Source organism: Pezoporus flaviventris, unplaced genomic scaffold, assembly GCF_033815535.1.
Source record: "Pezoporus flaviventris isolate CSIRO_AGI_PZ_B2104156 unplaced genomic scaffold, CSIRO_AGI_Pfla_v1 ptg000213l, whole genome shotgun sequence".
Taxonomy (NCBI): domain Eukaryota; kingdom Metazoa; phylum Chordata; class Aves; order Psittaciformes; family Psittacidae; genus Pezoporus; species Pezoporus flaviventris.
The window spans coordinates 13,976,540-13,988,866 of record NW_026892761.1 but is presented as its reverse complement, the minus strand read 5'-3'; the positions used below and the strand labels follow the sequence as shown (position 1 = coordinate 13,988,866).

The following is a 12,327-nucleotide window of genomic DNA, read 5'->3' as shown; positions in this document are numbered from 1 at the left end:
GGCCCTTTGACAACTGTTGATGTCAGAGCCCTGGGAGGTCTGGCAGGCTGCTGCTGTGGGGGGGGCAAGGTTTAGGTCAGTGATACAGCTGTGGATTCTGCAAGATGGAGAGGGGTGACCTGCTTCTCTCAGCAGGAAGTTGCTTTCTCCATGCCTCCCAACTCTCTTGGTGACAGCAAAGGCATCCAACACAGTTCTCCAGGGCTCTTTCCTCAGATCACTGATCCAGTCCTCTCCTCCTCCTTATCCTCAGACAGCTATTATCCTGGCACAAACAGCTTGGCCCTGATTACTTTCCAGCCCCTCAATCTTTAGAGAACAGATGGCTCTGGAAGAACTGATGTGTGAAGCTTTTTCACAAACCTTAACAACTGCCTTAATTATGCAGCATTGTCATTAGGACTGGACAGGTGATTTGGGTCTGAATAGCTGAACCACTTCATCATCCACGTCTAAGCTGGAATTTGTAATCTGGAAACTCCAGGAGCAGGGATGTTTGCTGAGCTAATGGCAAGTCCTGTGTGTCTGAAACCTTACATTTTAAAAGAGCTTATATCCATGGCTGAGAAATTCTTAACAGTGACTTTCTGGTGGGCATTTCCCTGCAGCCTGGCTAAATACAGAGGAGAATGACAAAAAGCTGCAGTTGGGACACTGTATTTGTCCATTAGCATTTGAATAACTATCAACCATAACTGACATATCTGTGTTTGCAGGCACAGTTACAGGTGCAATGGTAAACCAAGGAAAACATAAAGAGAGGGAAACAGAAAATAAAACAGAGGCTGCTGGATAGACAAGGATAAATGGAGTGGCAAAAAAAAAAAAAAGAAGAATACAACAAAGCACAGAATTACCCCAGCCAAGTACTTACAAGTAGTAGGAGTAGGAATATGCATTTCTTCTAAATATCGTCAGCCAGTCAGATGAACAAAGTATCCAAAAGGAGAAAAAGAAGAAAAAACACAGAATTAGATTTATATGAACACTGGGATTATTCCTTTCAATCTACAAAGAATTTGTGTTGCCTCCTGCACTGAGCTACTATTACCCTACTCTTTTTGTCAGCAGCTTTTACGTGGGTGAGCAACGGATACTGAAGTGGAGGCAGGGTGCATTTCCACTTCTGCTATTGACCTGTGTCACCACAAGTAAAATCCCCTCACCTCTTTAAGTTTGCCATGTCAGTAACACAGGTCATGAGACTTACCTTCGCCTCTAAAGTGCTTTGAGATTTTTGGAGTGGGAAGAAATATGTACAAGCTATTAATATAAATAACAAGAAACAGGAAAGTGACATGCAAGAACACCAGATTTCTGGAATACTTAGACAATGAACAAAATGTGTAATGATAAATCAAGCTTCATCCAACTCTAAAATGCAAATAGTTCATTAACAATTCAAGCTTCTCTACATATTTATAGATGAGCACTGGATATGCATTAGCTTTTGCGTCACTGTGATTAAGCCTTTTCTATCACAGGTTTTCAACAATGCACTTCAGAACATTCTGATACGGTTTTGAGCAGCGCCACAAAATGAGCCTTAGCAATCAGAACCTAAGAGGTGATGTCTTCCCTCTTATAGCTGGAAAAGGGCTTCTCTGAAAAGGCTGGTTCACAACAGACCTAGCACATGTTATCAGATTCAGAGCTGAAAAAACAGCAGTAATGGTCAAGATGGGAAACAATATTGAAATACAAGCTTCAACCAATTTCACAGCTTTAAAACCCCATCCTCGAAGACACTACAAATACCAGAAAGTACAAAAGCAAGGTTCAAGTGTTCACTTTATGGATGCTCTGAACACAGCTTGCATAAGCACACACGAAATCCAGATTGAGTACAATTACTCTGTGCACAATTGCCCTCCTTGCTGTGCATACACTGGGTAAAGGATGGTCACTTAAGAGACGTTCAAGAGGATTACTCTGAAATAACATGTTTTTCCTGGTGATGACCCCTACTATAAGCCTGAAATTCTGACCAGATTCCTGCTATGTACCAAGTTATTTAAATGACACCAATTACAAGGTCCATCTGAATGCATGTTTAACATAATGCTATTATCTCCTGACACCCATGCCATAGCAATCCATCAGGTAAGATGCAGTGCTTGCCACTTGAGCTTCACTCACTGGGAAATTCCACTGAACCTCTAAATGAAGGGGAAAATCAACAGGATGTGGAAAAGGAAGAGGCCACATAGCTGAAGCCTCTACATCCCCCAACTGATCCCATTAAACCAACCCCTCCGATAGCCAATACCAGGTTTCACTCACAACTATCAACTATAATTACTCTGCTGAACATCTTGCTGTACTTTCTGCTTGCCTCATGTCCTGGCCAGCAGACACATGTGATCACAGACTCTTAGTTCTCATTAAAAAGCTGTGTAATCTCTCAAGGCTGCAGAGGAAAGCTCAGGAAGATTTATTGCAGGACAGAAAATAAAGGAAGACAAACAAAAGGAGGATTATATTTTGGAATTGAACAGGATATTTTGGCCCAAATTCTCCCCCAAAATGAGACCTAAAATAAGGAATTCCTAAGGAATATTTCTAAACTAACTTAAAACTGTGAGAGTTACGGATCACTAAAAACATGCCCTGAACTTAAGATGTGTCACACAAATTGCAAACCTGCCTGTCATCCACCTGAAATATGGACACAGAAGGGACACGGATCACTGACTGTGCAAATGCCCCTGTTGTTAACTCTATCCTACAGCTTGGGTATGTTCTGCTCAAGAGGCTTTGGGGTTTTATTTCATGAGTTTAAGGTAACAACCTAAATCCTAATGCAGAATAAGGAGCTGGATTTTCATAGAAGGAACTAATCCTAGACCCTACATAGCCCCACATCTCCCTTTTTTGCTACCAACAGCAGTTTAAAGAACTTATATACAGTGCACCCATGACAGGCCGTCTGATCCTATTTATTCAGTCTTATCCTTAAAGGGGTCAGTAGAGGCTTTGTCTGCTCAACGCACCAGCCTGAAAAGTGTCACACTCCTCACTCCAGGGAAATGCAAGTCAGGATGACACGAGTGTTCAAACTGCCTGACCGAAATCAGAACTGACCAAAATCTAATCCTTTGGGGGGGGGGGGGGCAGAGTCAAAGGGTATTTTCTCCAGAAAAGAAGTTTACAAATGTCTTTTTCTCTTATTTCAGCTTGCTTTTACTAACTGGCCCTATATTCTCTATTACTAACTGGTCCTGTCTTCCCAATTGCCCTGAGAGGCTGTGGCTGCCCCATCCCTGGCAGTGCTCAAGGCCAGGTTGGACACAGGGGCTTGGAGCAAGCTGCTCTAGTGGAAGGTGTCCCTGCCCATGGCAGGGGTTGGAACTGGATGGGCTTTAAGGTCCCTTCCAAACCAAACCAGGCTGGGATTCTATTACATAAAAATATTTAACAGTAAGGACAAACAAGCTACTTAGAGAAACAGCAATGTTTTGATACAATAAAATGAGTTATTTCCAGGTATGTATCTATTAATGAAAGTGGTGCTGAGTTACGTGGGCAAATACACCCATGTGGGCACTCACTGTACCACTTGTACATTAACAGGCTAAACGATGCAGTTACAATTAGTGTCCGTCTACGTATGATGACAGCAGAATTGCAAACACGCAGCTAGTGCACTCCCAAACCCAAGAAAACAAATGTTAATGGTTTTGATTTTAGAGACTGTAAGGCAGTCATACTTACAACAGAACTTTCTCTATACACAATTTGTACACAGACACACACATACAGAAACTTTAGCTCACTTCAAGAGACTAAAACTTGTAATAACAAAAGTAAAGTCAAACCAAATTGTCCACTGCATAAACATTCTGCCTGGCTTAATTTATCTTCCCAGATCTGACTAAACCCTATAAAAAACTGGCAGCCCCCAGAAATTCGCAAGTCATTAGAGGTTTTGCAATATCGTCTATTGAAGCTATGAGCAACTGGGCAACACTTGCTCATGTCTTGCATATGAAAGGCTCATATTACTTGGTGCATCTCACAGAAACAAAAGGCAGTTTCTGATCTAGTACTAATCTCAAACCAGTGCCTGCCTTCTCTTAGTGCTCTGTCTCTTCTAGTCCCTTTCCCTCCTCTGTTCTTTGCCTGGTTAACAAAAGGTTTCATTCAGGAAATCCACTACTGTGCCTATTACCCATGATCTATGATGTCCCGGCCCATGAACAAATGTCACTGTGATATTTTCCAGCTCCATTTCAAGAAAAGGCCTCACCTTTGTCTAATTACATTGTTTTTCTGTATTGTTGCCTGCCTTAGCTTTGGTGAACTGAGCAGGGAACTCTTTTTAAAGTAAGGTTAATGTAAAAATCGATTGCAAGAGCTTAAGCTCCTGATGTTTCTGTTTGTAAAATAGAAAGAGAACTTTGCTGTGAAACTGCTCTTTCAGGCAAGTGTGAGCTTTCAGCTGCGCTCCTCTGAAATTCAAACCAATCTGTGGTCCAGAGGCCTTTCATTTTTATAAACGCTGCTCCCAATCTGCATTAGTCTACAAATGAAATGAGCCTGACAGGCTGGAGTTCATCTGCAGGGACCACTTGTCCATATGCAGCTCTAAGACTCAACTGGATGCAAGTGGTGGTGCCCGTTCAAGGGAGACCCGGACTGGAGAGATGGGCTGGTTTAGGTATGCTCACACAGCCAAGGACAGCAATGCTCCCCAACCTTCCTGCACTCATAGCTTCCAAATGGGAAAAGATTTTAAAGCCGATGAGCCAGATTATTTCTTATAATAGTCTGTATTTCAGTGGGTAACCTTGCAAATGATAGCAAACAGGCCAAGAGCAATACAGGCTGCAGGGATTTTGCATTCTGGCAAGGAGTGACCCAGAGGAAAAGGTAAGTTTTCAGCTCTGGAAGGAAAAAGGTGAGAATTTATTTTTCTAATACTTCCAACTCACTCACTTTCTTAATTTAATTTTGAAGGAAGATGCGCAGGTTAACAGAGCCTATGGCAAAGCTAGATATAATAACATTCTGTCCATGGGACATCACACCCAAACTGACTCAACATTGAAGCTTTTGGGACCTGGCTGGTTTCAAAGAAGAACGTGTGTATAGCACTCAGTCAACTCTAGCTTGGGAATTTTTATATCAAGCTGTCCTGGCTTTGCCTGGAATAGAATTAATTCTCTTCCCAGTACCTGGTGCAGTGCTGTGTTTTGGCTTTAGTCTGAGAATGATGCCTGTAATACACTGATGGTTTAGCTGTTGCTTAGTAGCACTTACCCTGATCAAGGACTAGATGAGCTTTAAGATCCTCTGCAACTCATACCAGTCCAGGATTCTATGACTTTATGAATACTTTTTAAAGTACGTTGCCTCATAAGAGTATCCTTGCCTCTCTGACTTAGCATGTGGCAGGTTACACCACAGAAAAACTGTCCTGGTCATCATGAAAAGTCACTGTTTGTTTTCTGCCCAGCAATATACATGATTTATAATAATAATACATGATGGGACAGAAATGCTATCAGCTTTTAATAGCTTGTGAAATACACCAGATGTGGCATTGCTCTAATGGCTTTCCTTCAATTTTTCATTTTTCAATCTGAAAACAAAAGCTTTTCTTGAAGAGCTTTTAGGAAGGTAAGAGGACTGGATGAGGGCTGGGCATTAACCAAACCAGAAACCCAGCTCCACGTCTGCTGAAACCCTTTCTCTGGTTTTCATTAGAGGCATCTGATTTTTTTCTGCTTATGAACTGAAAATCTCCCAGGGGACTGGAATCAGAGACATCTGTTAACCCAGCCTGGGTTAACACTGAACAAAGTGCACCAGACACGAGAACAAAACTCATATGCATTTGCCCACAAAATGGGGAGCCTTTACACACACACACACAATTGGATTAAAAATCTAGCTCTCCCTCACCTTCAGTTAATTCAACAGGAATTCACTGTAGTCAGTCCATATGCCATCTGTTTTGTAGATTACATCATTTGGAAAGGTTACTCAAAGGACATGCGGTCCAATGTCCTGCTCAAACCAGTTTCACTTGCAGCAAGTCCCTCAGGGCCTTGGCCACGTGTTTAGTTTCACCAAGGATGGAGATTCTCCAACTCCACTCCACTTTGTTAACTCTCCTCTGGACTTGCTCTAATACATCAGTGCCTTTCATGTACTGAGGATCCCTTATGGACATCCTATGCCTACATCAACCTCACCGGTGGCAAACAGAAGGTAATAATCACTCACCCCAACTTACTAGCTACACTCTTGCTAACACTGCCCTGAATACAGCTGAACACTGCCCTGGATACAGTCAGCAATGCGCTGCAAGGAGCACATTGCTGACTGTTGTTCAACTTGTCTCCCAAGATCTCCAGGTCCTTCTATGACTGTACTGATGCATGGAGTTACTCCATCCCAGATGCAGTACTTTGCCTTTGCTAAACTCTACAAGGTTGCCATCACCCCGTTTCTCCAGCTTCCTAATGTCCTTCTGAATAGCAGCCCTGCACTCCAGCATCTGTAGCATGGAGCTATCCATTTGCATGTGCTCTGGGTTATGATAGAGGAGATCCTATCTAGATTTAACCGCTACTCTTATTTCTGGGAAATGGGTGACTGTCAGAGATCTCAAAGAAACACAGCTGTGCTTTGAAAAGCTTCAATCCCTGCAACAGATCAAGTCAAATCATCAAGGCTCTCACACATAATGTTACCTGTACCCTAGAGGAGGGTCCACCAGGCCACCTAGCTCCTGTTTCACTTAGAATCAAATTACTGTTGAGAAGTAGGCTTCACTTCAGAAATGAGACTGGTGAAATATACAGAAAATGCACCCTTTTCTCAGGAAAACCTCTTGCCTAATTGCTTTGCTGAATCAGTGTATTACACTGTAAATGTGGAGCTCTTCAGTAGCAACTACAATAGTCTACTTCAAATGGTCCAAAGAAAATCACACAGAATGCACTGTCTGAACAAATTTCATTACCATTTATGATCTTTCTAAGTTTCATTCCCCTGTAAACTAAAACTAACTCTTGGAAAGATTCTAACCCTCAGCAAGATACAATATTCCAGCTGAAAACTGGTTGCAAATCAATTGCTGTGTGAAAGAATATCTCATCAAGACTCACTTGGGAGAAAGACTCTTGGTCACATTATCCTAAGACATCATTTTCCTTGGCTGTGAATGAAGAATTCTTGCCTTCTCCTGGACCACTGCAGCACTACCTGCACAGGCTCATGTGCCCACTTCCATTGCCTCACTGTCACTTTGTACTTCCCCATACTTTTTCACGGGCTATTCCTCCTCATTAATTATCAGTTCATTATTATTAACACTTTGCAGTAACAGGCATTCTTTTGTTGCTCATACAACAGAACAGGCATCTCTCCTGGGACTGTTTCTTAGTGGTAGTAAACAGTGATCAACTGCTGCCCCCTGCAACCCAAACTGAATGTTTTACCTCTACCAAATCTATTCTTCTTTTCTAGTAACAACACGGTAGCCAGAAGGTCTGAGATGGAAGCAAAGCAGAAACTTACCTTCTCTTGATGGTAAGCATTGCTCCCAGGAGGATAATAACAAACATCAGCAGACCAGCTATAACTCCAGCCATTTTCACCGTGCTGTCAACTTGTTTTTCTGGTTCCACTGCATTGGAATTCTGGGTGGAAGCTCCTTAAAAGATGGAGGAAGAAGAAGGAGGAGATAAAAAGAGAATTTGTAGAAAAGTCGTGCAATGACCCATTTTACATATTCATTTGAAAGCCTAACAGCGTATTTGCAATCAAACTGCAATAGACAATTGTCCAGCTAACCCAATCTGCCTTTATAAGAGCCGATGACAAATAATTCAGAGCAGTAATAGGGTGTAAAATCTCAGTGTAATGCAACTGGCTCCAATATTTTTCTACATTATACTGTAATGGGGAATTTACTTGTCTGAAGCACTCAGCATACACCCAGAAGCAGGAGAATTAATAGCAGTTATCATTTTCATCTCAAAACAGCTTAAGTGGAGGTGCAATCCTTACCCATCGAAATACTGATGTAGAAGTTTGCAGTAACATATCCCATAGTACTACTCACAGAACCTTTCATTTTCTTCTAAAATCAGAACCCATTTGTATTTCTCACTATACCAGAGGCCTGGCTTTTGTAAATACATGGTTATAATTCTACATGCAACCAGCATTAAGCCAATGCACAGAGCACCCTCCACATCAGTTCATGTATTTCTGGCAGGAGGTCTGCAGCCCAGGCAAGAAAACATCATTCCTAGTTGGAATTTTGGGGTCTTGTTTCAGAGTAAGGCCTACACACCTAAAAATAAAACGTATTTAGGTACAGAGCTTACGCAGCACTTCCTCCTTTTCTCCTTTGTCTGACTTAAAGGGTCTTTTGCTCCTGCAACAACTGAGGACCTTGCAGGATGCTGCCTTCTTCCCTGTTGCTAAGACTACTTCTGTAGTGCTCATTATATACCTGAGCTCTGCTGATTTCACTACTTGCTGAACAGAGTTTTTCCAGATATAGCTTGAACTACTGAGTTTGATTTAGAAAGCCCCACAAGATTCAAGTTGAGCCTCTTCTAAAGACTAAATAAGCCCATCTTTATCATATTCCTGAGATATTTAGCTACTCCTAAAGACATCACCATTGCATTTGCTGAAGTTAAATGAATTCCCGTTACACCAGGTCACAATCTTGGGCTTCACTTTTGCTGTTGGAGTCAGCCAAGTCTTCCTCTACAGCTTAAACACAGTAGAAAAAGGGAATCAAAAGTGAGAACAAAGTGCTGTCATCAGAAGACTGTAATGTTTTGCTCTTCTAACAGCTCAGTGTTGCTGACCTTCAGGAAAAGCTGAATCACTTCTGTTCATTAAGTCAGTGCTTGGGGAGATAATATTCAATCAGGTCCTTATGTTGGTGAGATAATAGAAAGCCTCACTGGGTTATTCTTTTGCCCATTTGCCACATGTTAAACTGTATAAGCTTTAAAAGATCTCTGTCTGCAAGAATGAGCCCACTGGTGACCATGATAAAATCATATAACCAAATATAGGGCTTTCTGGTATGTTCTAAACAGGGCCTTAGCTGATGGACTTCCAGGGATGAGGAGCTGAACTGCAATGAAGTGTTGTATTCTCTTGCCATCATATCTTGAAGAGTACACAGAAAACAAGGACACAATAGATGCAAAACAAAAACCTACCACATGCAGTGATAAAAGTGTGACTCCATTTTTCCTACAGCTAAGCTGTTAATCTGGTTTGCCACAGCAAAGCACACTATTTACCAAGCAAAAATGATGGCTGTTGGAAACACATGTAATTTTCAGCTTTTTTTATCCCTGCTCTGCTGTGTCTGATTTTCCCATTCAGTTAAGGTACCTTCTGTGCTCACATATCTGAAATGCATTAATGGGACTCTGGAGTGTGAAAATAAAATATCAGTTCCATATTACCATCTTTATTTGACAACATCTCTTACAGTCTTGGAGCAAATCTGTCCAAGAGGTGAGCATCATACAGGCCAACGCTATCATGCAACAAAGTAAACAATATAGGTATATTTTTTCCCTTGAAAAAGGCTAAAAGTCTGTTAAAGTGAAATTCTGAAGTACTCAAATTATCCTTCACTTGAGATACAGTTCCTCCTGTGACCCTAAATAATAGACGCTGGAGAATGGTTTTCTGCCACTAACAGCACAGTCAGTTTCTGTACCATCCAAATACACTCATGAATTGTTAGCCACATGAAAAGCACCCATAAGAATGTCCTGTCAACTCCATCCTCTAATCTGCTTGACTGGGTTGATTTTGCCAGGCTGTTGCATTACTACAGGCAATGTGTGCTCAGTGTACTTCTACTTGATAGTTCTCATCCTATTGTACACTACTGCAGTCCTAGAAGGAGAATAATGGCTTATTATCCATCCTGACACCTACACACTGGGGTGACTGATTCCCTTGAATCTTCTATGTAACTCCTTCTATCTGTCTTGGCAAAGGCCAACAAGTCCTTTAGGCTACTAATCCAACCATTTGTAAGTTGTCTCAGCTAATAGCACTTAGGAATTGATAATATGACAGTGTCAGTAAACTCCTGGATTCCTAAAGCTTTGCAGTGAAGTGTTACTGCAAAAGTCCATTGTTTTCCTGCAATTCTGGTGTATTTTCCTTGTAGATGCTATATCTACTATGGTACTCCCACCTTCACCACCACCAGCTGTAAGCAAGGACACTTCTATTCTGGCAGGAGGAGGTCTGTGAGCTATTGCTGTACTTGCAGCAGATGACTTCTGCTGCTCCTGACTCTATTGCTTATTTATAATTCAGTTTTGCTTCTCTCCCTTATGGACACGTAGAAGGTCTGAAATCCTCTGAGCACAGAAGCCCATAAAACTGTTCAGATGGCCGTTCCATACAAATATCTTTACATACACTTGGAAAGCTCTGCACTACTGTACTTGAGGGGCACCCTGTTCTTTCTGAAAAATGTTTATATTTAAACAGCTGAAATTAAAAGGGAACAAAAATAAACTATAACCGTATTTTCTAATGGATACTTCCACCAGATTTCCTGGAATAAATTGTTCCTCATAACTGAAGCTGGATACTGGAATAACAGGATATAGAGCAGGTCACCACTGTTATTAACGTGTCCATTTCAGTGGCACCCAGAGCCCCCACTAGGGTCAGGACCCCATTACACTGTGCTAACATGAAGTTACAATTTCCTGCCCTAAGCTTACTTTCTTAATAAGGGAGGCAAATGATAGCAGACAGTGCCAGAGAAGTGAAGACTGCAGGTCCCCTGACTTCCTATCTGTGTATTACCCACTGTACCATTAGGAATTAGAGATGTGGGCACATCTACGGTGCTATGATATAACAGGCATCACAGAAACATGGTGGGATGGCTCCTATGACTGGAGTGTTGGAATAGAAGGTTAAAGGCTCTTTAGAAAAGACAGGCCAGGCAGGCAGGGAGGGGGGGTTGCCCTTTATGTTAGGGATAGGCTGGAGAGTATGGAACTGTGTCTGGGGACAGGTGAGCAGTTAACAGAGAGTTTGTGGGTCAGGGTTAAAGGGAGAACAGATATGGGCGACATTACTGTGGGGATCTGTTACAGATCAAGGGAACCTGCGGATGAAGCCCTCCATAGACAGACAGGAACAGCCTCACGCTCTCAGGCCCTTGTCCTCATGGGGGATTTCAATCACCCTGACATCTGTTGGAAGGACGGTACGGCCCAGCACAAGCAATCCAGGAGGTTTCTCGGTTGTGTAGAAGACAACTTCCTTCTGCAAGTAATAGAGGAGCTGACAAGGAGAGGTGCCGTGCTTGACCTCGTGCTCACCAATGGGGAAGGGCTCGTTTGGAAATGTGATGCTCCAGGGCAGCCTTGGAAGCAGCGATCACGAGATGGTCGAGTTCGAGATCCTTAGGACAGTGAGAAGAGCACGCAGCAAGCTCACTGCCCTGCACTTCAAGAGAGCAGACTTTGGCCTCTTCAGGAACCTGCTTAGTAAGCTCCCATGGGATACAGCCCTAGAAGGCAGGGGGGCCCAAGACTCTTTGTTGATGTTCAAGGATCACCTGCTGCAAGCTCAGGAGTGTTGCATCCCAACCAGAAGGAAGTACAGCAGGAGGGCCAGGAGACCTCCTTGGATGGATAAGGAGCTCCTGAGGAAAATTCAAATGAAAAAAGAGGCTTATAATAAGTGGAAGCAAGGACAGGGGGCCTGGGAAGAGTACAGGGATGTTGTCCAGGAAGCTAGGGACCAGGTTAGGAAAGCTAAGGCCCAGTTAGAATTGAACTTAGCTAGAGGTATTAAAGATAACAGGAAGGGATTCTATAGGTACATAGCAAATAAAAACCAGACTAGGGAGAATGTAGGCCCCCTCAGGAAGCTCTTGGGAGAACTGGCTACACAGGATTTGGAGAAAGCTGAGCTTCTTAATGACTTCTTTGCTTCTGTCTTCACTGGCAAAGGCTCTGACCACACCACCCAAGTCTTGGAAGGCAGATGCAGGGACTGTTTGAACGAAGACCTTGGGCCCACTGTAGGAGAGGAACTGGTTCGAGACCATCTTAAAAATCTGAATGTGCACAAGTCCATGGGTCCTGATGAGATCCATCCACGGGTCCTGAAGGAGCTGGAGAATGAAGTTGTTAAGCCAATGGCCATCATATTTGAGAAATCCTGGCAGTCAGGTGAAGTTCCCGACGACTGGAAAAAGGGAAATATAACCCTCATTTTCAAGAAGGGGAAAATGGATGACCCGGGGAATTAGAGACCAGTCAGTCTCACCTCTGGGCCTGGCAAAAT

At 42.7% G+C, this 12,327-nt stretch overlaps 1 protein-coding gene across 11 annotated transcripts in view; it reads right to left on the bottom strand.

Annotated features, from left to right (window-relative positions):
* Positions 1 to 12,327, bottom strand: part of PTPRT (protein tyrosine phosphatase receptor type T) — a 469,312-nt gene that overhangs the window by 69,779 nt on the left and 387,206 nt on the right. For 8 of the 11 annotated variants that reach the window (XM_061441416.1, XM_061441417.1, XM_061441420.1 and 5 more), the window contains 2 exons: positions 7,531 to 7,666; positions 875 to 904 (listed from right to left, as the gene is read on the bottom strand). In XM_061441416.1, the coding sequence (XP_061297400.1) occupies positions 875 to 904; positions 7,531 to 7,666 (166 nt within the window). The remainder of the gene's footprint in view (positions 1 to 874; positions 905 to 7,530; positions 7,667 to 12,327) is intronic. The other 3 variants (XM_061441421.1, XM_061441425.1, XM_061441426.1) reach the window with 1 other exon arrangement.